Source organism: Thamnophis sirtalis, unplaced genomic scaffold, assembly GCF_051295495.1.
Source record: "Thamnophis sirtalis isolate CommonGarterSnake01/CBP01778 unplaced genomic scaffold, rThaSir2_p1.2 scaffold_1, whole genome shotgun sequence".
Classification (NCBI taxonomy): Eukaryota; Metazoa; Chordata; class Lepidosauria; order Squamata; family Natricidae; genus Thamnophis; species Thamnophis sirtalis.
Window position 1 is genome coordinate 138,250,050 of NW_028261381.1, and position 24,509 is coordinate 138,274,558.

General features: G+C 39.9%; 1 protein-coding gene across 3 annotated transcripts in view; it reads right to left on the minus strand.

The window, feature by feature from the left end:
• Positions 1 to 514: 514 nt before the first annotated feature.
• SYNE3 (spectrin repeat containing nuclear envelope family member 3) overlaps positions 515 to 24,509 on the minus strand; it is a 79,203-nt gene continuing 55,208 nt past the window's right edge. For 2 of the 3 annotated variants that reach the window (XM_087726059.1, XM_087726052.1), the window contains exons 14-18: positions 21,032 to 21,113; positions 17,399 to 17,551; positions 15,614 to 15,763; positions 14,084 to 14,122; positions 515 to 878 (exon numbers count right to left, since the gene is read on the minus strand). In XM_087726059.1, the coding sequence (XP_087582185.1) occupies positions 681 to 878; positions 14,084 to 14,122; positions 15,614 to 15,763; positions 17,399 to 17,551; positions 21,032 to 21,113 (622 nt within the window). In that variant the 3' untranslated portion in view covers positions 515 to 680. Of the gene's footprint in view, positions 879 to 12,440; positions 12,634 to 14,083; positions 14,123 to 15,613; positions 15,764 to 17,398; positions 17,552 to 21,031; positions 21,114 to 24,509 lie in introns of those variants that run through there. The other variant, XM_087726065.1, reaches the window with a different exon arrangement.

Sequence of the window (24,509 nt, forward strand, 5' to 3'; positions counted from 1 at the left end):
GGATCAGATAAGCTGATGAAACAAATAAGATTTTCAGTAATTACTAATTATATGCCACCCCGAAGATCAGAGGCTTTATGACATTAATACTTGCTCTTGGGGAATATTAGCAGGAGTATGAGACAGGTTTGGCTGAGAGAGAATGGCTGTTCCAACGAATCATCCAATTGCCTATTTCAATCAGATGGCAATTGTAAGCATGATGTATGTAAAAACACAGGAAGGAGAATGACACATGGCTGCTGCTACCATTGGGTGGTAAGTCATTTTTCATACCTTCTTATATTATTCTTTTTATTTTTGTGCTTAACACAGACTATTTTTCAACGAAGACATACTCAAATAAAGAGTAGAATTTGTTGAAAACATCAATGTCAGGACATTTTTGATACACATACATATATCTATATATATATCTATATAAAATCATATATACAATATAAATATAATCATATATTTTAAAAATGTATTTTAGCTCTAAATATGAATACTTCATTTCTCCAGCCTGAGCATACATTGGACAATGGCGGTCATTTAACCAAATTTCCAGTTTTAAATGGACTCTTTAGCAGTTGCCATGATTCTTGAAGGACTTAACACAAGATAAAGATCTGTGGTGGTGGGGAAACTGCTGGGGAAAATGCAATCTGTAACTTAGCTGCACTGCAGGCAAGGAGAACTTAAATTGGCGGTGGGCGATCGTGTCTCAGCATTAAGTTGAAGGAGTGTGCAAAGTTGTTGGTGAGCTTGCAACTCTGTGTCTCCTCTGCTAGGGGGAGCAGAAAGGCAAGGAGTAGCAGAAGCAACAGCAGCAACTGGAGGGGTAAAGCAGCACAGCACACACGACGTAGGAAGGAACATGCACTTACTGGTCGACCCTGAAAGACAGAAGCCAAGGGCATTAATGGAAGCTAATACATGAATCTGAACTGAATCAGGCATTTCCTAGGCAATGGAAGCATAAAATGATAAGGGAGTTCTCTTCTTAGAGCAAGCTCAGCCTTGTGGCTGGTTTTCCTGAGCATGCTCTCCTTTGTAGGGTATTGAGAGAGGTGAAATAAATACCGTACCCATCTTTCAAAATGCGACAACACCCACAGTCCACTAAACATAATCATCGTTATTACTAGTATTACTATTTAAAGATTAAAATCTGAAATAATCCCAAATATGTTCTACGACAGAGGTGTCAAACTCAAGGTTTGACAGATGCGGCCTGTGGGGTATTTAGATCTGGCCCATGGGGCTGCCCTGGAAAAAGAGAAGGACTGGCCATCAGTGCCTATGACAGAAAAAAACGGCCCTCCCTGGTTCCAATTTTGGCCACGACAGGCTCTAAACCCATCTCTGCAAAATAGCACAAATTCTAAGATTGTTGCATATACTCCAAGTAAACATCTGAGTCCAATTCAAAGTGCTAGTTATCACCTTTAAAACTCACTGTGATGTAGTTCTGGGTTATATCAGGCACAGACTTACCAGAATTGAAGCTGCCACTCTGGCCTGAACATCAAGAGGAGGCCTGCAAACAATTCTTTACCCGTGCGAAGTGCATTGGGGGTTGGGCTAGGTGGCCAACCTTCTCCAACATATGTGCACTCCCTAGAACATGCTTTCTCAAGAGGTATGTTTGACCCGTCCCTCCTCACATTCCACAAGACTGTTACAACCATACTATTCCATTGGGTGTTCATCTCAAATTGTGAGCATTTCTTTTGGACACATCTGGCTGTTTCTATTTGGCTATTACTATTTCTATTTTGATTTCTCTGCTGCCCAGAATCTTAATTGATTGGGGTTGGCCTTATAAATACCGTAAAGAACAAAATAAACAAATACCATTTATTCTCTGACCTAATTTGATTAACTTCTATCTCTTCAGCAGATGCAGTTTCCTTTTAAAAACCCTGCACATGAGATGCCTTGTAAGTTTATAGAGCATTTGATTTTGAACCAACTTTCAACAATTGCTGAATAATCAAGCCATTTTTAAAAATTATGTTGGATAGTAACTTCTGTGTGAATACTCTAAGCAAACCTTCTGTAGTGGCCTACTCCATAGCCTTTTCTAAAGTAATGAACATAAAAGGCAAACATTTCTGGGGTGCCCAAAACCCCTTTCCAGCAATCAAAAACCTGGATCAACTCAGTATTAACTTGCCAGCCCTTCAGTCTCTAAGAAAACATTCTATATTATGAAATAACTTTTGCAGACAATTTTTCTGCCTTGAGGGAAAACACTGGATTTTTTAAAAAAATATTCATTTAGTGATTGCCAAGTGTTGGCTAGGTTTTCCAAAAGGTTTTCATGCCAAGCAGGAACTTAATTATATGGAAGTGTAAGTTTCACACTCTTTCCTTCTGGCAGAAACATTTCTTACTTATGTGCATTTCCTGCAATTGAGGCATCTACCATGTTGGCTTGTTCAACATTTAACACTTGATTGTCTTTCTCATCTTAATCACTGGAGGGCAGCAGAAAGTTCCCCCATTATAATGTTTTTAAATTATGATTATTCTTGTACAATTTTATATTTTTCAAGCTGCCAGGGAATGAAAAAGGAAGTAGAACAGATGGTGAAATATGAATTCAATTCAGTAGCCTTGGTTATTTCTGCTGCTTAGCAATGGCTCATTATAGTAAAGGTACGTGAAAAGAAATGTGGACCAAAATCAAACCTTGTCCTGTACCACAAAACATGGCTGGTATCTGATTTCACCTAGGAACAGCAGAGATGCAAAATATAAATCATCATAATGTCATGTAGTAACACCTTCAACACATTGAATGCAATGGTATCACAAAAGGTTACCTTGCAGGCTACATTTCCTGTTTTATTTATTTTATTTTTCATTTTATTTATTTGTGTCCCATCTTTATTATTTTTATAAAAAAAACTCAAGGCAGTGAGGATATCAACATTCCATGTTTTCCTGAAAATAAGACAGGGTCTTATTTTCTTTTGACTCCTGAAATAAGTGCTTGGCCTTATTTTAGGAGAGGTCTTATTATTTTTGAGGTGCAGGAGGTGGCGAGCGTGGTCACCTCATGGCTGCTGCTGTTTTGCAATATTTTGGGGGAGGGCTTATTTTTAGTGCATGCGCTCAAAAGTCCAATTGGGCTTATTATCCAAGGAGGTCTTATTTTCAGGGAAACAGGGTACCTTCCTTCTCCTATTTTCAACGCAACGCCTCTGTGAAGTCGGTTGGGCTGAGAGAGAGTAATTGGTCCAAAATTATTCAGTTTTGTCTTTCCTGGCTAAGTTGGGACTCGGGGTCTCTCGCTTTCCAGCCTGGCGCCTAATCACTTGATCAAACTTGCTCTGAGGAGCTAATCTCTGAGGAACTAAGATTGAATTTAATCTGCTCTGCCTCTCACTTGGTTGCTTTACCAACCCCTTTCCTGGATGGAGGGAAATTCTGCAGCTCGCTTGTCACAGAATAGAAGCAAGGGAACAGCAGGGGAAACAATGGCCATATTTGCACAATCGTATCTTAAATTGAATGAGGTTATATGAATCATTTTGGCTAGTGCATGCATCACTTTGGCAAACCCACCTGAGGAGGTTTCTATGATTTTCTATGACTTTCTCATTTTGCTTGGAAACTTTACTGAACTGTTTTGGAATAAATCAGGTCTTTCTACTTGTGCAACTCAAAGCACGCCACACTAATTCTATAAATGGATCGACAAGTTTCAGGAGTTGGCCTACCAATCTCTAGGGCCATACTATAAATAACATTTTCCAGATTCACTGCTTCTATGGGATGGCTATGCTCTAAGGCAAGGAATATTTCCAAAGCATATACTGTAGCAGCTTCTCATGACCTAGAGCCCTCCTTACGTGTTGAGAGCACATTTACATGGCTTTTGGGATTCTGGAAGCTGTGGTCCCAAGCATCTGACAGGGATTAGGATAAAGAACGTTTGACTCATAAGATGTTGAAGAAATAGAAATGAAAATATCCATTTTAATTTGGCAGTGCTGTTTAGACAATATAGGGAAAAGATTGCCACAAGGGGGGCAAATTCCAAGTTATAATGCCTTCTCTCAGGTAAAGTTCTCAGCAGAGAAATGAAATATTCCCATGCTTTAAAGGTTATGCTATTTTGGGTCCATTGCCCTTCCTGTGTTTCCTTTATTCTTGATGGAATTTCAGAGTGAGTTGAGTCTTAACTTCAAACAGAGCCTGGGAAACTTCAATAAACATGCAAAGCATCTGAATCAAAGTTGCCTTAATCTTGAGGAATAAGAGGCAGATGCTCATAGAATGACCTATCTCTTGAACACTGAATTCTTGATGTGCTGGTAATAATCTTTTGTATTTTCTTTGTAATACCAATCCTGAACCACACTGAGATTTTAAAAATGTAATGAACTTTATGTCCTTGACAACTGGACATGAATTTTCCTAGCCTTAAAAGTAAATAAATTAGGCAGTTAGCTTCTTAACTGATTTGCTCTTGGGACCCAAGAAGAAAACATCAAAGGGTTAAGCTGTCAATGGTAGAATTTTATCAAACAACCTTGATCTATCAGTTTTTTTGGAGTGGAGGTGGCTATACTAAATGTAAATGGAGGAGGAGGTGGTGGTGGTGATGGAAGCAAAAGGCAAAATCAGAAAACAAAGCATATGAATTAACAATCTGAGTTCGTATCATCACTATATTCACATTTATAGCTTTGCCAGACAAATTCGATCAGCAGATAGAGGGAAGTTATGGAAGATGAAATCCAGCAAATTGGGGAGTGGAACAGAAGAGAGCACTTCTGAAAATTAGTAATTCCTAATCAAAGGAATTTCTTCCTTTAGTAATACGACACTTGATTACTGGTTAAGTGGCAAAAGCTACCTATAGAAATTTCACCGCTGTCAGCTGTCCTCTCAGGCTGGCACATACCAGTAGTCCTCAACTTACGACCATAATTAGCCACAAAACTTTTGTGGCTAAGTGTGAAAGTTGTTAAGTGAGCTTTGATCCATTCTATGATCTTTCTTGCACAGTTATTAAATAGTCACTGCAGTTGTTAATCACTTCTGTTGTTAGTAACATGATTGTTAAGTGAATCTAGCTTCACCATTGACTTTGCTTGTTGGAAGGCTGCAAAAGATTACCATCATAAATATGTGTTGCCAATGTCTGAATTTTGAACATGTGACCATGGGGATGCTATAATGGTCGTAAGTGTGAAAAATGGTCATAAGTCGCTTTTTTCAGTGCTGTTGTAACTTCAGTCACTAAATGAACTGTTGTAAATCAAGGACTACCTGTAACAGCCAAGTTGTCAGTTCATGCTCTCCTTTTGAGTGGCTCTAAATACAGAAACTTCCTTTTTTTTAGCACGGTGATGAGGAAAGCTATACCTGGCCCCACTTTGAACATAGAGCCAAGGTGGCGCAGTGGTTAAATGCAGCACTGCAGGCTACTGCTAGATCAGCAGGTCAGCGGTTCAAATCTCACCGGCTCAGGGTTGACTCAGCCTTCCATCCTTCCGAGGTGGGTAAAATGAGGACCCAGATTGTTGGGGGCAATATGCTGACTCTCTGTAAACCGCTTAGAGAGGCCTGAAAGGCCTATGAAGCGGTATATAAGTCTACTGCTATTGCTGCTATTAAACTTAATTTAAAGATTCTGACTTTAGTGGATTTTACAGTGGTGTTTTATATTCTTTAAAACTTTGCCATATGTTTTGTACTTTGATTTATTGTTGTAATTTGCTTTGAGTCCTCAGATAAGCTCAAAGGTAAGCTTTACTTTTATTGTTTCCATTGCTTTGCTGTTATTTGTTTACATTTTTTATTATTTCGTTCTCCATTTTATTGTTGTAACCTGCCCAGGGTAGTTCCATGGTGAGATAGGCGGTAAATAAATTAATAATAAATATATTTAATAATCAGTAAACATAATTAACTGTGGTTATTTATTTTTATTTAGTTGAAAAAAAATATTGCTGCGGTGGCCCAGTGGTTAGAATGCAGTACAGCAGGCTAATTTTGTTGATTGCTGGCTGCCTGCAATTTGGCAGATCGAATCTCACCGGGCTCAAGGTTGACTCAGCCTTCCATCCTTCCAAGGTGGGTAAAACGAGGGCCCAGATTATTGAGGGCAATATGCTGACTCTGTAAACTGCTTAGAAAGGGCTGTAAGCACTGTAAAGCAGTATATAAGTCTAAGTGCTATTGCTATTGTTACTCGCTCACAGCAACTCAAGGTGGTTTACAAGAAATATTACAAGTTATCTTTCCACTGGAGATTAATGTGAGCACAAAAGAAACAAGTAAAATAAAAGGAATACCCTCCAATCACCAGGGAGCATATTATCATCAAAAAGGGCGAGTTAGTATTATTCAAGGTATTCCTCTATTAGTGCTTCCCATTACAAATTATCCTGAATCTCAGCAAGAAGGACAGCTCATCTTACTGAAGTTTCAAGGTGGTTAAAAATTGGGACTTTTCAGGGAAAGCTTTGACTTTGGGCCAGATCAGACATAAATAATGGAAACATTAGTTCAATTTATATCCCTCCCTTTTTTTCCAAACTGGGTGGAAAAATTAAAAAAACCAGACTGTCTATGTCTACAATCTTTTTTCATGATCAAACTACCCAGAATTAAATGTAGTATGAGTCTAATCTATGACTGATTTTTAATACACAGTTTGTGAGCCTTGATTAATTTTCAGTCTTATTCCAAAACATGCCAATTGTGAGATCTATATATCTCCATACATCTACCTATTTGCACAGAAAGGTGGAATGTAAACAGAAATGTTCTTTCTACTTGCATCTTGCCCTCAGGATGTAATTTTCTAACTCATCTCTGCTATCCTGAAGTTAGACCCACAGGAAAAAAAAAGTCTTTACAAATTTAGCATTCCTGCAATACTTTGCCTCCCACCCTCTCCCTTGGTTTTTGCCAGATCATCATCAGAGCCTGTTATCTTGTGTTAATAACTCAGCCAGTTACCATGGAAATGCCCAGGCTGTCACAACTTCAGCATTGTGATGCCTCTGCAGGATCTAGGAGTAGGAAGCACACATGCTTATTACAAATTGAGACTCAGTCAAAATGTTACTTTCTTAGTTTAGCGATGTGAGCAGAGAACTGCACTAGCTGAAGCCAAGACCTTCTTTTGAAGGCCTGTGAAGATAGCAAGTTTAAATGGAAAAAGGGGAATGACCAGAGGAATGATAGATGCAATACAGCTAGTCCTTAACTTATGACATTTCATTCAGTGACTGTTCAAAATTGTGATGGCACTGAACAAAGGAATTTACAATCCCTGCCCAAAGTTACAGCTGCTGTAGGCCCTTTGCAGCAATATGAACAAAATTTGGGTCCTTGGCAATATAGCAGTAGACTTATATACCGCTTCATAGGCCTTTCAGGCCTCTCTAAGCGGTTTACAGAGAGTCAGCATATTGCCCCCAACAATCTGGGTCCTCATTTTACCCACCTCGGAAGGATGGAAGGCTGAGTCAACCCTGAGCCAGTGAGATTTGAACCGCTGACCTGCTGATCTAGCAGTAGCCTGCAGTGCTGCTTTTAACCACTGCGCCACCTTGGCTCTTGCATGCATACTTTAATGACCAACAATGGGGCGGCTGCAGTGGTCCCCCCTAACATCCCCCTCATCCCATTCCACTGGGTCCCCCAGGCCTTGAGCCTGCTTCCGAGCCCACTGGGTCCCACACCATCTTCCCCAAAACCCTCATTATGGCCCAGTCACTTACCTTTTCCATAGATCTCTTTTTGGAAGTAGCCAACTCACTGTGTGGTCTTCCTAGACTGAGGCCACGTGGCACTGTCCCAAAAGTGGCACCATTTTGGGATTGGCTGCAATGAATTCTGGCTATTCCAAAATGGCACCTGCTTCTGGGAACAGCGCCAGGTTTCCTCCATCCTGTACAATCAATCTAGAGTTCACAAACTCCCTAAACAAGAACTGGGGTCATTAGGTGAGGCAATCACATGGATGCCTTGCTTAACAACTGTCGCAATTTGCATGCTGCATTACAGTTGTAAATTGAGGACTACCTGTATAACAAGGACTTTCAGGTTTACAACAAGCTGCTTGATACCAAGTCATTCCCTTAATCTGACTAGATTAGAGTTGTCTACATCAGCCTTTTCCACCTAGCATTCTTCAGAATCACTGGGAATGCCCACTCCCAGAATTTTCAGCCACCATCTTTTGGCTATTCTAGCTATGTATTCTAAAAGTCACAGATTAAACACTTCCAGAGGACAATGGCTGGGGAAGACTGGTCTTCATTAACCTTCCTTATTTCTTCTCTCTAGGTACATCAGACCACAATTCTTGTGGTTAAAGAACATATTTCAAAACTGGCATAAATCTCACTGAAATGTCAAGAAAATGAGCCTCTCAATTTATTGCTCTCAGATGGTTACTAAGTATGCAGTAAGATATAATACAAGAAGACATACTGTATAGCAAAGTGGTACCTATGCTGACTGATTCCCCTACAAAATTAATACAAAAGATAGTAAAATAATGTTAACGTTACAATTGTAGTTCTACAAGTAACTTCTGCTAACCTTCTGCTAACCTACACCCCTCAGAGAGGCTTCGCAATTTGGGAGTCCTCCTGGACCCACAGCTGACTTTAGATCACCATTTGTCCGCCTGGTGCACCAATTGCGACCCTACCTGGACCGGGAGGCACTTCAGATAGTCACTCACGCCCTCGTCAGTTCAAGACTGGATTACTGTAATGCGCTCTACATGGGGCTGCCCTTGAAAAGTGTTTGAAGACTTCAGCTAGTCCAGAATGCAGCCGCGCGAGCGATTGTGGGTGCACCTAGGTACACCCACATTACACCTATCCTCCGCGAGCTGCACTGGCTGCCCATTGGTCTCCGGACACGCTTCAAGGTGCTAGTTGTTACTTATAAAGCCCTGCATGGCATCGGACCTGGGTACCTGAGAGACCGCCTCCTGCCAATTACCTCCCAAAGACCGATTTGATCGCACAGGCTTGGCCTTCTCCAGGTCCCATCTGCCAGCCAATGTCGGCTGGCGATCCCCCGGGGGAGAGCTTTCTCTGTTGCTGCTCTGGCCCTCTGGAACGAGCTCCCCGTGGAGATCCGGACCCTCACTACCCTCCCGGCCTTCCGTAAAGCTACTAAGTCCTGGCTGTTCCGACAGGCTGGGGGCTGTTGAAGTATCCAGCCCCGCTTCAATTGTGAATGTTGTGTATTTTTAAATCGTTGTATCATCTTATTTATCCCCTTTCCCTGTTTTATTGTGAGCCGCCCGGAGTCCTTCGGGAGTGGGCGGCATACAAAACTAATAAAACAAACATAAAACAAACAAACTTTCTAAGCTACAATTCCTGCAATCCCAGCCAACATGGCTAATGATACAGGGTGAAGAGAATTTTATTCAGACATATTTGAGACATAATCATAGATTTCCTATCCTTGCTTAATTTCTTATTTTCAAGAAGAGGAAAAACAACGCACAGCTAAGTGACAGTGTTTTCAACGCAGCAGGTGCTGGGAACTGTTCTCAATGTATGACAATGCCTACTATATATTTCTTGCCATTTTGCGTATAAACTCCTGATTATTTTTTTTTAACATGGATGCCTGAACGCAATGCCTGTCAGATAAAAAGGGCTGTACTATTATTATTCCTGGGCAGCTGGACTAATTTCAGTAATAACATCTAAATAAGATTAAATTGCAGATCCTTCCTTTCAATTTACACTGTGAGATGACATCCTGTATCTCAGAGAAAGCCAGTCAAGCAATATGAATTTAATAAATCTTAATTATTTGCATAGCAAAGAACTTTAATAAAATTGTGCACTATGCAAAGAAAAGCAAATCACACTTCTGAACCCCAATAAACCCCAATCTTTCATTTTTTTTATTGATGCTAAGTACACTTGGGCAATATTTTGCACAACAGGGAAGTAGACATTTGTGTTCATTATTTTTATATTTGTTTTTACAATGCTCTGAGGTATGCAAGGAGCCAAAGAACTGTTGCTCATTGTCAAATTAGAGAAAAGCCACAGGATACAGGATCTTTAATTTCTCATTTTGATATTTTGATCTCTTGTTTATGATAAAATTGCATTAGTGCATATTTTTAACGTAAACCATGTATCCTGCTTCCAATTGCTGAACTGCCACAACCCACTGATTTACAAACTATCCAACTGAATTTTACATGGGTAGATTGTACAAACCCTTTCTTAAGATTTCAATCTATATACAATACAAATAATTTCAGTGGAAATTATTTTTAACTAAACATGAATAGGACTGCATTGCATGTGGCCACCTCTATTTTTAATTTAAAAAATGTTATTATAGGCAGCCAATTCTTCTATTGCTACTACAACTATTGCTTCTCAGCCAGAACCACACAGCCAAATAATATATATATTTTACAATAAATAATGAAAAATGGTCTTGGTATGTTCCTTGAACTTTTATTTTGGTACCCTTTTCATAAGATTTTTTTTTGTCTCAATATCTGGCAATCTTCCAACCAGAATTAAATAAAGCAAGTTTTTATCCACCTTAGGAATGTAAGGCCTGACATTATCTGTGGCTTGTTTAAAATGTTGAAATAAATAACTCCCTCTTGAGTCCCTGTATGTTGATTAAGAATGAAATCTGATGCCTCTTTACTTAGGAATAAGCCCTGCAGAATTCCAGGATTTACTTCTGAAAATGAGCAATAATATATACAAAACTGCAGATTTTGCAACCCGTGTTTTCCATTTCTCAGATGTCATCTCACTTTTGGGTCTCTTTCAATCCCAGGAAGATCCTTCACCCCCAAACAAATGAACAAAGTAACTGAAATATTAGGATTAAATAATTCACCTTAATATGAGTAAAATTAGTATCTATCTATCTATCTATCTATCTATCTATCTATCTATCTATCATCTATCTATCTATCTATCTATCTATCTATCTATCTATCTATCTATCTATCTATCTATCTATCTCCTGGTTCCTTTGTGTTCCTTTGAGGTTTTGCAGCAGATACTCAATGATATCTCAGTAGATGGCAAGTCAATATGTAAAAGGTTATTTCAAGGCAAGACATCCAAAATCCCTTGGCTTACATGTATCTGTTTATGATTCTAGACACAAATGTGAAAGAAATTATCCTAGACTTCAGCTTCCCCATTGGGAATGTTGCCAGCAATCCTGCAAAAACAATGATTTCTGGGAATGTATAATCTCTAATCATTTTATGTCTTACTAGATTTATTGCATTTCTTTCTTGTATTTTCTTCAGAACACTTAGAGATTCATATTCCATTCTTGGATTTGATTTCTTGTATTTTCCAAGTTGGACTCAAGAGGGAATCTAAAATCACTTTCTAGGCTTCTATGGCTGAAGGTGCATTAGAATCTTGGGCTCCTTAATCACAGTCTCACATCTTAACCACACATTGGAAAAGCCATTGGAAAGTAATTGGGGGTAGAGTGAAAAACTTTCTCTTTAGCATTTTAATGAATCTCTTGCATTTTCTTATATCCTGGAATAAAACAAGGCTGTTAACCACTCTCATAACTGCCTTGGTTGCTCCCATAAATTATTTGAAGCTAAGGAGAAGTTTCCTGAAAAAGGCTTTGAAATTTTATTATCCAGAATTATTCCAGGAAGCCCCTTGAACTCCAAATATCCAAAGCAAGTAGGCTAATAGACAGAAAGAGAAAAAAACTAACTTGTCTGAATTTAAAGGTCAATAAGAGATGTGATAAACAGAAGAGGAAGAATTCCACATGGATATTTTGGAATGCTTAACAATGTAGGTTTAGATGACCTGAAGCTACTTGGTTTTGCCATATAGAAAATTCATTATGTAATGCATATAATTGGATTTTGAGATATTTGACCAGAGCTTGTGACTGGATAGTTAAGATCAATGCTACTGTTCCTATGTGCACTCTTAGTGGTAGAAGTATAAAAGAACAACACACTGTGAAAGACAGGAATCCCTGTCTGAATCAACACAGATAGGCAGCATAGTGCAAAAGGGCACCAATGCGCCCTTGGATATCTTACTTCAGCACTGTTAGTTATTCACATCCACTTTAGCAACATTTCAGTTAATGTTTCCCATGTAATAGCTAAATTGTGAGAGACCCACGAAATGCTTTCAAATATGAATACCAGCCCCCAAATTTGACTGCTTCTGACTTAACTAATCAGAGATTGCAACAGCCTGAATAATTTTCTCAGTGTGATGTTTTCCAGATCTATTCAATTTCACAACTACGGCACCATCTTGGGGATGACTAGTTTGAAAAGTCCCATGGACTGGCTATCCCATCAGTCAATTCCCTACTTAACCCTGATAAGATTGTAAAATCTTCAAATGATTAGGTACTGTTAAATAGCATGATTTACCACAAAGCAACACATGGCCACAGAAGTATAGAGGATGAAACAGGACATAAATTTATTGAGATAATGAATCCAAGCCAACATGGAGATTATGAAGGTTAAAGTATTAGGATTACGTGGCTGGTCTACGGAGAACTAATAGCTATTGACTGCTTATCTGAAAATTCTTCAGACAAGCTGTCTGTTGAAGTCTAATTTAGTTCCTCTTCTATTCACAGCATAAACTTTGGGGAACAAAGAGATAAAGGCCTATTTGTCTAAGAAAAGCCAAACTTGAACTACAGTTTATATGTACTTAAACATCCAAAGGAACAAACACTTTCCATAGCTCTATGCAAACTATTATTCTGTCTTTATCAAGAATATCTTTCTTTTCCAACTCCGGAAACAGTGACCAAGAAATATACCTATTACCTGTAATTACCTAAACCAAAAGACATTGGCCATCTAACTGATGGTTTAAAGAAATAATTCAACAATTATATTCTCCATAACATAATAATTTTACTTCAATAATCTCTAAGATGTGCATATGTAATACAATAGTATGTATGTATGTATGTATGTATGTATGTATGTATGTATGTATGTATGTATGTATGTATGTATGTATAGGTGATATTCAGCAGGTTCTGACCAGTTCTGGATAACCGGTAGCAGAAAATATGAGTAGTTTGGAGAACCGGTAAATACCACTTCTGACTGGCCCAGCCCCCATCTATTCACTGCCTCTCGAGTCTGAGTTGATCGGGAGGAAATGGAGATTGTGCAGTAACTTTCCCCTGGAGTGGGGTGGGAATGGAGAGTTTACATTATCCTTCCCCTGGAGTGGGGTGGGAATGGAGATTTTGCAGTATCCTTCCCCTGGAGTGGGATGGGAATGGAGATTTTGCAGTATCCTTCCCCTGGAGTGGGGTGGGAATGGAGATTTTGCAGTATCCTTCCCCTGGGGTGGAGTGGGAATGGAGAGTTTACATTATCCTTCCCCTGGAGTGGGGTGGGAATGGAGAGTTTACATTATCCTTCCCCTGGAGTGGGGTGGGAATGGAGAGTTTACTTTATCCTTCCCCTGGAGTGGGGTGGGAATGGAGAGTTTACATTATCCTTCCCCTGGAGTGGGGTGGGAATGGAGATTTTGCAGTATCCTTCCCCTGGAGTGGAGTGGGAATGGAGATTTTGCAGTATCCTTCCCCTGGAGTGGGGTGGGAATGGAGATTTTGCAGTATCCTTCCCCTGGAGTGGAGTGGGAATGGAGAGTTTACATTATCCTTTCCCTGGAGTGGGGTAGGAATGGAGAGTTTACATTATCCTTCCCCTGGAGTGGGGTGGGAATGGAGATTTTGCAGTATCCTTCCCCTGGAGTGGAGTGGGAATGGAGATTTTGCAGTATCCTTCCCCTGGAGTGGGGTGGGAATGGAGATTTTGCAGTATCCTTCCCCTGGAGTGGGGTGGGAATGGAGAGTTTACATTATCCTTCCCCTGGAGTGGGGTGGGAATGGAGAGTTTACATTATCCTTCCCTGCCAGGCCCACCAAGCCACACCCACCAAGCCATGCCATGCCCACCAAGCCACGCCCACAGAATTTTTGAATCCCACCACTGGTATGTATGTACATACGGTATGTACACATACACATCCCTCCTACCTTTTTCTTGTGGACAAAACAGCCTTACCTTTCTGAATAGGTTTGGTTCTTTGAAATGGCTTGTCATCTGTTTAAAAAGATACAGTTTTAAAGCATTAATCAATGCTAGTACAATTTAAAGTTCAACACTTTATTCACAGGGTGGGATACTGTTTTAAAAACTGCCTTCATTTGGACGGCTTAGAAGAGCAGACAGTTTATCTAATGAGTTTTATAGTACCATACCATTTAAATTCTAAATGGTTTGATTTCTTAACAATTTAAATCAGGCATCCACTTAAGGCAGAAATGACTTAGGTATTACTGACCCCTACTGATATGATATTACTTTGCAGGAAGTAAGATGGATAAAAAATATAGACCCATAAAAAATTAAACACATTGACTTTTCCTGGTATTATGTTTAATTCAAACATGTGGGTATTGAGAAAAACAAAATACTCTGCACCTAGTAAAAAAAACTTTTGCTTTCTAAATATCAGAAAGCAAAGATTAGAACCAGAGCAGCCAAAAGAAAAAGTGGCTGAGACATCCAAATTTATAATTCCAAACAAGCTGAGTGGTGCTGGGTCTGAGGACACTCAACAAAAGTCCCATAGAATATATATTTGGCCTACCATTTTTCTCTCTTCCCGAATGATATGTATCAAATAACAAAGCATACTAATAAGCTATAATTTCTCTAGGACGAGGAGCCAATGGAATAAATGTATTAGACTAAGATAGAAATGTTATACAAATCATATTCAATCATGGAAAGAAGGCTGGGCCCCTTTAGGTGTTGGAAATTAATATCTTTCACTGTAAAATCCCCATTTCCACCCACTCCAGGGCAAGGATACTGTAAAATCTCCATTCCCTCCCCATCCCACTAACCCGCTTTCCAGCTCCGTTCTCCTGTGCAGGGCAACAGAAGAAGATTCAGCCAATCAGCTGGGAAGCCAATCAGCTGGGACTCGGGAGGCAGCAAATAGATGGAGGCGGAGCCAGCCAGAGGTGGTATTTGCCAGTTCTCTGAACTACTCATAATTTCTGCTACCGGTTCACTAGAACCAGTGAGAACTGGCTGAATACCACCTCTGCTTTCACAACTGCCCATGCTGGGTGGGACTGCTGAGTGCTAAAGTATTAACAACTTCTGGGATACATGTGTTTTCCAGCCTTCTCCTGGAAAGTATAGGTACCACCATCTTTAATGGCCACTATCTAATGTGTATTCATACACTAAACAATCAAAATAAGGGTAATTTTTTTTGGGGGGGGGAGAAACAGGGTAGATTTTTTTCATAAAGAAGCTATTTGCTGTTCCATGATTAGTTTAAAGCTGTCAAGGAATTTGCATAACCACTACGAGATGAATTGTTTTGTATTTTCTGTAATATTTAATCCTAGACAATTTCTGAGTGGACTGACCAGATTTATATTAAACATAATTGTATTGTTGGGCAAGAGGCCAGTGCGTAGAATAATTTTAAAATAAAATTTAGGAATGTACAGAATAATTTGAAGAAATTCATAGTCACACTGCTTCTAACTGTTCTCAGATCATAAAACCTACCAATGCATTATTGGAGTCCTTCAGTTTGGACTTGTAGAGCATCCATTGGTAACGCAATTCCTCTAGTTCATCCCAGTTCTTGCCAGCTGGTTGAAGATGGAGAAGTTCTTCAAAATGATATTGACCTTCAGGGACCCTTAGCTGAAGCTCCTGTAGGGAAAAGAGGTATCAATGTTGAAGGTTTGATAGAGGGAATGAATAGAGCTCTGCCAACTTTGAAAATGATATAGGAATTTATACTTATGGACAGTGTCAGACCTGGCACAAACTTAAACCTCTAATTAGAAAACAATCCTTGGCTCCATTTGCTGAGAAAGGTATATTTTATTAGAGATAAAGTGTATTGCAGTAATGCATAGCCAGAACTGAGCCAAAATCCCTACGTTATACTTTTCCCTTCTTAACTTTCATTTTCCACCCCAAGGTTACCAATTAAACTCTTGTGAGCTGTTTTCTTAATGGTCAGCTCAATTGTGCTCTGGTATGCCACTACTTCCTTCTTTCAGCTGAGTGACCTTGAAGCAGCTTCTTGAGATGGCACAGAATTTACTTTCGTTTTCCCAAGCATGCCCCCCATTCGTCACCCTTCTCCATAGTTCATGGCAGATTCTTACTGCATATCAGCGAAACATAAGCAAGGTCCAGCTGTAGTACATATTGGAGGGATTTCAGAAGTATTTTCAAGCAGAAATTTTTTTAACAGGATTATCAATTCCACAAATATGCTAAAGCATAAACATATAATACAATGTCATTCCTTAGCTTGGTACTTCATGTTTAGTATTTATCAGACTTTCAATTACCTTAAAATATAGATTTGAGGTACTCTTGGATCTGTATTGATCAGGGGATCAGTTCTAAGAATGAGGCTGGTCACAAGCTATGCCATTTTGGGGAAGGAAAAATTGGATCAGATTCATGGATCTATTTGGATTATAATAAAGTGCTTGCATATAGCCACAATTTGTTTTTCTCCCCAACAGTGCATTTCATAGCTATCAATCCAGCCATCAATAGATACATATAAACAACGTTTACTACTTTTCAAAGGACACAATAAAAGCTAAGAATAAAACAAAAAGACCAGAACACACCCTCACCATCAGCCAACACCCAGATAAACAAGGATTAATTCCAGACAAACAATCAAGCAGAAAATAATTCTAATCAAGCAACTACCAAGGAGAAAATCACATCCCCACCAACAGAAGCAGAACAAGCTACTGTATATAAACAGGGGGCAAGCCCAACACTCACTCACACTAATGATGATAACCAGTTGATAAAGAAACATCTGAAAACAAACAACCAAGCTCAGACAGCAACAAAGACTCCAGCAAATAGACCATTTCACATAATTCTTGGAATCATCATACTGGCCTCCAAATTGTTTCTAGGAAATTTGAACGTTGTTTTGATCTTTAAAGTCTTAAATCAGAGATGGGGAACTTATTCTTCTGATTGTCCCTACAGCAACTCTATCTGCACGACTGGAAGTTAAACCTCAGGAGCAACTAGAAAGTCATGGCTTCAAGATCTCCTCCCCCCACCCCACCCCACATTGGGTTTTGGAGATTTCACGAATGAGTGTTTCTAATGATGCTACTGAAATTTGTTTGCAGAAGAGCCCAAGTTCTGTTTTGGCATCTTTAAGGATAGATAGAAAAGACCCCATTTAGAACTCTGAAAATGTACTTCTAATAGTCAAAACTGAATTCAGAAACACATTTAGCAACATGGTACCAAAATGCAAGGTTAATGTGGAAATTCTGGGGTTGAACTAACCTTTAGTTTGGTGTATCTTGCTTCAACCTCTTCATTGCTTGATAGATCCAAGGCAAGAATTTTAGATAGTTTGTTGTTTTCTCTTTGCAACCATTGTTCAAAGTTCTTAATAAGTTGGAGCTCATTGGTATCTTCCCCCTCAGCCACTTCCCTCTGAATTATAGAAAATGAAGAAAAAGACATAATGCGGAGAAAAGAAGAAAATAAAACATCTCTTTCATCTATACACAAAGTTTCTGAAAGTAGATGGCTTTTTTAGTGTACAGAAGAGAAAAGGATTATTTCGCACTGATTGATAGATTGAACTAGGGAAGAAATGACAGATATACTGAAAAGAGTTTAAGTGTCATCCCAAGATATATACACACTTGCACTGGTAAATAACTATTATTAAATAATTTGCTATAGTTACTTTTGAGATTGCAAAGTTTAAATTGGAATAAGCAACCTGTGGCACACCAAATGTGATAATAATAGCAGGGCACTACCTTGAGGTGGTTGTGGGGCTACTTTGACTTGATTGTGGGGCTTTTGTGCTCTGAGGAAGATGAGAGCTATGTCAGAGGCTCAACTTATACTGGATAGGTGTCATCAGAGGAGCTGGATGAAGGCTGTCTCTCCATAAACAATATAGGTAAAAGTAAAGGTTACCCTTGCATCTATGTGCTAGTTGTTCCCGACTCTAGGGGGCGGTGCTCATCTCCGTTTCAAAGCTGAAGCACTGTTATGTGGCCAGCATGACTAAATGCCAAAGGCGCATGTAACACTGTTACCGTCCCACCAAAGGTGGTCCCTATTTTTCTACTTGCATTTTTACATGCTTTTGAACTGCTAGGTTGGAAGAAGCTGGGACAAGTAAAAGGAGCTCACTCCATTACGCGGCACTAGGGATTTGAACCACTGAACTGCTGACCTTCTGGTCGACAAGCTCAGCATCTGGCCACTGAGCCACTGCGTCCCTTCATAAACAATATGGTGAGAGGTAATTTACAAAAACCAGTGACGTGTGGTGAGGTTTATGGCTGGTGAGGCAGTCTTCTCCCCTGACATCCCACTGTCTAAAGCGCTTTCTTTCTTTTGCCCGCCTGAGCTGCCCGCCTCTGGGCAAAAGAAAGAAAGTGGCAGCCTGCCGCTGGCTTTCTTTTGCCCGCCTCTATGTCAGACATAGCGTCGGGCAAAAGAAAGCTAGCGGCGGGCTTTCGCTTTCTTTCTTTTGCCCAGAGGCGGGTAGCTCAGGCGGGCTGCTGCTCTGGGCAAAAGAAAGAAAGCGGCAGCCTGCCAGCAGAAGCGAGCAAAAGACCCACCTCTCCTGGCGGGCTGCCATGGACACAGAGAAAGAAAGCTGGTGGGCTGCCCTTCCTGCCTCTCCCCCCTCTCCCCCCTTCCCTCTCCCTTCAAATTGAGAATTTGTTTGAGTGAAGAAACAAACAAACACACACAAATTACTTACAATTACTTACAAATTACATTAATTTTGAATTCCTCCTTCTCCCTCTGACCCACATACCTTTTCCAGCTGTTTCACAGAGGATTTCAACTCTGCTCTTGCCTGCCATCATGAAAATGTAAAAATGTAAAAGGAAAAAGGCAAGAGCTGCTGAGGTCAGGCTGGGCTAGGTGCTGCCAGAGTCCCCAATGGATGAATCTGCTTAACTGTTTAAAAAAAGCCTCTACAAAAATGCCCTCTATAGGAGGAGGCAAGAGAACCACATGCTTCATCTACATAAGGAATTTTTCGGCTTTTAACCCTTGCTTAACTCTGCTCGAGTGATCATAAAGTCAGACTAAATGAGGCATGTGGTTCTCCCACCTCCTCCTGTAGAGGGCACTTTTTAGAGGCTTTTTAAACAGTTAAGCACTAAGCAGAGTCATCCACTGTGACTCTGGCAGCAACTACCTCAGCCTTTTTCCTTTTACATTTTTCTTTTCATGATGACAGTGATGAGGTCCTGCCTCCCCTGACTGCACGTCACTGACAAAAACCCATATGGGATCAGTTGTCACCTGGGTCAACAAGAACCATGTTAGGTGTTGGAAGTTCCTGCAGGTCTGACAAATGAGTTATAGGACTCAGGATTGTTGGCTGAGCAACCAAACCCAGCAGTTACAAACTGCTGGAAGAAAAGCTTGTCTGTACTACATTTAGAATCCTCCCCTCTTTGATTGCTATGTTGCTACCATATTTTTCGGAGTATAACATGCACCTTTTTCCCTCAAAAAAGACTGAAAATCTGGGTGCATCTTATACACTGAATACAGCATTTTTTGCCCCCTGAAGCCCCGCCCCCTTCACCAAAATGGCCGTGCATAGCTTGTAGGAAGCTTTTAGAGAGCTCCTGGGGGCCGGAGAGGACAGAAATGAGAAAAAAGCGACCCATTTTTTGCTCAATTTTACCCCCCCCCCCCTGCTCCTAGGAGCACTCTATAAGCTTCCTAAAGGCTACCCATGCCCTTTTTTTGACAAAAATTGGGGCCGTTTTTGCAAAAAAGGGGCGGTTTTTTTGCTTGTTTTTTGCCCCCCTCCAGGAGCACTCTGCAAGCCCCCTAAAAGCTATTCTTGCCTTTTTGGTGGGGGAAACGGGCCCTTTTTTGCGAAAAATGGATGGTTTTGGGGAGGTTTGCAGAGGTTTGTTTGCCTCTTCAAAACCTTGGTACATTTTATACTCCGGTGCGTCTTATACTCTGAAAAATATGGTAATTTTAGTCTCTTCTAATCCTGAATAGAAACAAAGATTGAAAACAAAGAAATATTAATGTGTCCAATGAGAAGAGGCTATCTGAAAAGAAAGCACCAGTTTTGGAGCCAGTATTGATAAAACAGCTTATATTTTTGATAAGTAAAGTCCCAAAGGATGACCTTCCCAGAATATCTTGACAAAGAAGGCACAGGATTCATCCAATCCTGTTTTACTTGGGAACTTGGCAAAATGTATTTCATCTGACCTTTGGAAATACTACCAGTTAAAAAACTGCTGCAGTTTTGTAACTTTTCTGTGATGGTTAGAAATAATTGTGTTAGTAGCACAAACATAAAAAGCCACATGCTTTTTACTATAGAATGTGTTGTCGAAATGTGGACAAAGGAAAGAAATTGTTCTATTCAAACAAGACATTAACCAATCCAACTAGGATACACTAATGTCATAAATAGTTCTCATTACCAATATGGGAAGGTCATTCCAATTAAACCTTTATACAGTAAAAGTACAGGTAGTTCTCAGCTTACGACCACAATTGAGCCCAAAATTTCTGTTGCTAAGCAAGACATTTGTAAAATGAATTTTGCCCCATTTTATGACTTTTCTTGTCACAATTGTTAAGTGAATCACTGCAGTTGTTAAGTTAGTAAAACAGTTGTTAAGTGAAACTGGTTTCCCTATTGAGTTTGCTTATCAGAAGGAGGCAAAAGGTGATCACATGACCCTGGGATACTGCAACCATCATAAATATGAGTCAGTTGCCAAGCATCTGAATTTTGATTAGGTGATCATGGGGATGCTGCAGTGGTCGTAAGTGTGAAAAACAGCCACAAGTCACTTTTTTCAGGGCTGTTGTAACTTTGAACAGTCCCTAAACAAACTTTTGTAAGTGGAGGACTACCAGTATTTCATTTAGCTTATATGGTTTCCTTACTTGTAAGTGCTCAGATACATCCACTTTTTCCACGGGCATGTTGTCTAAACAGGTTATCTTCTTATTCACATCAACTGCTGTCCTATTTGGATTAAAAGAAACTAAAATTAGCAGTATAGCAACCCAAGAGGGGAGGAGTCTTAGTGTAGTACAGACAACATTTATAAATATGCTTACTTTGTATTTTAATTCACATATATCACTAAACCAGGATTTTTAACTATGGTTTACTGAACAATTCAGAGAGATCTCATATAACATTAAGGTATAAAAGAAGGGATTGTTTAAGTCATAAGTGTCCAACCTTTTGGCTTGCCTGGGCCACATTGAGTGAAGAGGAATTGTTTTGGGCCACATATGAAATATATAATTTAGTTAATATATATAAATAACAAACTATTTTTAGTATGCTTTATTATCTTGTGGGGCTTCAGTACAAGCTGTCCAGAAACTCATGCGACCCATGGGCTGTGGATTGGACACATCTGATTTAGGCTAAGCCCACAAAGAAATAAACTATTAACAAAAGGTTATGATTAGATTGTTTTTCAACTACATGAGCACATAAATCAAAAGTAGATTTCACAACGTAAGTTATAGCATAATATATTTAGATGTATCTGCCTTTGAGATAAGTCACTCATGGCTTGATTATTACAATACATTCCACATAGGAATGCCCTCAAAAATCACCTGAAGTTTCAGCTGATTCAGAAAGCAGCAGTGCAGGCAATGATGGGCATGCTTTGGTATGTTCATATAACACTCTGCTCTGTGAGTTGCACTATTTCTGGCCTGCTTCCAGATGCTGGTTATTACTTATACTAGGGCACAGAATGGAGACATGCTAAGAGACGACCCCCTAGTCTAGTGGGATCTGAATGGGGATAAGGCACCTCCCTTAGCCTGTCAGATCATTCTACAGCTTTCTGTACCATCAATCATGGTATCCTTCTGGAGCACCATCAAGGGTTGGGGGACACTTTTTTTTACAGTGGTTCTGCTCCTTTCTCAGTGGGCATTTCTAGTCAATGGCAATGAAAGAGGAGAAATTGACTGGGTGGCTCTTCCCTTGTAGGGAGCCACAGGGATCTCTCCACACTATTGTTCAGTATCTACAAGAGTTCACTTGGTTGAATTTACCAGTTCAAGTGATGACATTCATGTCTACCCTGACTGTACTGCCTTGTGGTCTGAAGATTTTGAAGTTCTGGATGGGACAGAACAAGCTTAATACCGAATCCTAGCAAGACAGAGTTTGTTCATCAGGGTGCTCAGATGGCTCCACTCTTGATGGGAAAGTACTGAAGGAGCAGGCCCATGACTTTGGGTAACCTTCTCAGTAATATTAGATCAGCAGTGGGTGCTTTCCTTAGCTTCACCTGGTATGCTGGTTATGACCATACCAAAGGGAAAATCTGACTGCAGTGACTCCTATCCTCATCCCCAGTTAAGACAAATGCAATAGCTCTTTACACCCTTATTTAATTGCCATTTGGAATTTTCACTTAGTCACAACTGCAGTGGCCTGTGCATTATCTGATATTCATTGGACAAAGCATATTATACCCAGGCATGGGCTTGCCCTAACTCCCTATAGATGTCCAAGTGCAATTTAACATGCTGGTGTTCTAACTTATACAGTTGTTTATGGCTTGGAACCAAGTTATTTTCAGGATGGCATTGCCCCCACTAAAACTGGCTGGTGTAGGGTTTTTACAGTGAATCATCTGGATGGTCCTTAGAACTGAGGTTACACGTGAAAGTAGAAACTGCAGCAATCTGCAGAAAATATTTGCCTGTCAGCTATTCTTTGCTTGCAGTGTTCCCAGGGATGTTCGAGGACACGGGATGATACAAAGTATAACCTGCAACATTTTATTCACTTATTTGATAACACTTGATTTACTTAGCTATTACAACGTGAACATTCTCACAAACACCAATGATGTAAGGACTAACCAATTATTGTGCCTTGGAGACTTGTTAGCCAATAGTGATATAATACATAAAGCTCAAAGAAGCTGAAAACACTATAAGAATGATGTTTCATGATTAATAATTTTTCTGTTGATTCTCATGTTAATTCTGGATGCTCAATAAACTTTGGTTGATTCAGCTATCCGTGAGTGGACAATCCTTTCATCTTCAGCCTTGGGAACCCTAAAAGCTACATTTTGGCGCCCGAATAGGGACCCATACTTCGTCCAGAGAAGGACAGACGCGTCGTCAGTATAAGGGCTTCTCAACCTATCAAGTTTTCTGTAAGTATGGGATCTTCGCTTTCTCAAGAGCAAAGGAAGCATGTTAATGAGTTGGGGTATCTTCTTAAGAAGTCTGAGTTATGTGTGTCACAAAAGACTCTTTTTTGGCTGGTCCGTGAAATTGCTTTAAGTTGTCCTTTCTATCCTGTACAAGGCTCTCTGAAGTTGTCAGATTGGGAAAAAGTTGGCAAGGTTTTGCATTCTGAGCCTAGGAAAGATATAGATGTTTTGCATGCTTGGCATTTGTGTCGGCATGCTGTAGAAATGTTTGGTCAGAAAGAAGATTCTGTTTCTTTCTTATCATCCCCTCCCTCTCAACATTCTACTATTGTGATTTTTCCTCCATTGTCTGAAAAAGAAATTTCGTCTTTTGATCTTAAATCTAAGTCTGAAATAACACCTTCTTCTGCTTCTTCTGACATTGTGATAAAGCCTCCTCCACCTCCTCCTCCTATTCCCCCTCCTCTTTCTCTTCCTCCTATTCCTCATCCTTCTGCTAATATTCTTCCAAGGTCTGCTTTTCAGAAAATGGTAGAAAATTGTAAATTGGATGTTAATATTTCGGGAGAAGAGTTAGCTGAATTGTTGTCTGTGTGTCCGGTTCAATATCAACCAGGGCCACAACCAGGTCAGCCGATTGCTGAATTGGAAGGTTTGCCATTTCAGATTTTAAGGGAGTTAAAAAAGGCTATTTCTGATTATGGTATTACTGGAAATTTTATTAGAGGTCTTTTGGAAGGAATTAAGAATGGCTATACCATGATTCCGCAGGATTGGAAACAATTGTTTAGAATGATTTTGACTTCTATGCAGTATGTTGTTTGGGAAAGTGAGTATTTGCATCATTCTCAGGCAGCTGCTATACGTAGTGGTGGAGTCTACACAGCAGAACAGTTGTTTGGATCAGGTCAGTTTGCAGATATTCCTAATCAGGTTTTACTTCCTCCTGCAACTTTGGCGGTAGTTTCTGAATGTGCATTCAGGGCTTTTCTCAAGGTTCCTCAAGCTGGAAAACCTAAAGTTAGCTTTTCTAACATACGCCAGGGAGTGAAGGAACCTTATGCTGATTTTGTGGAGAGACTTTCAAAAGCTTTGCATCAACAGTTGGATAACCAGGAAGCAGCTGCAGAGTTGCTTCGTCAGTTGGCTATTGAAAATGCTAATGTGGACTGTAAACGTGCTTTGCAGCCTTTAAAAGCTACAAATCAATATAC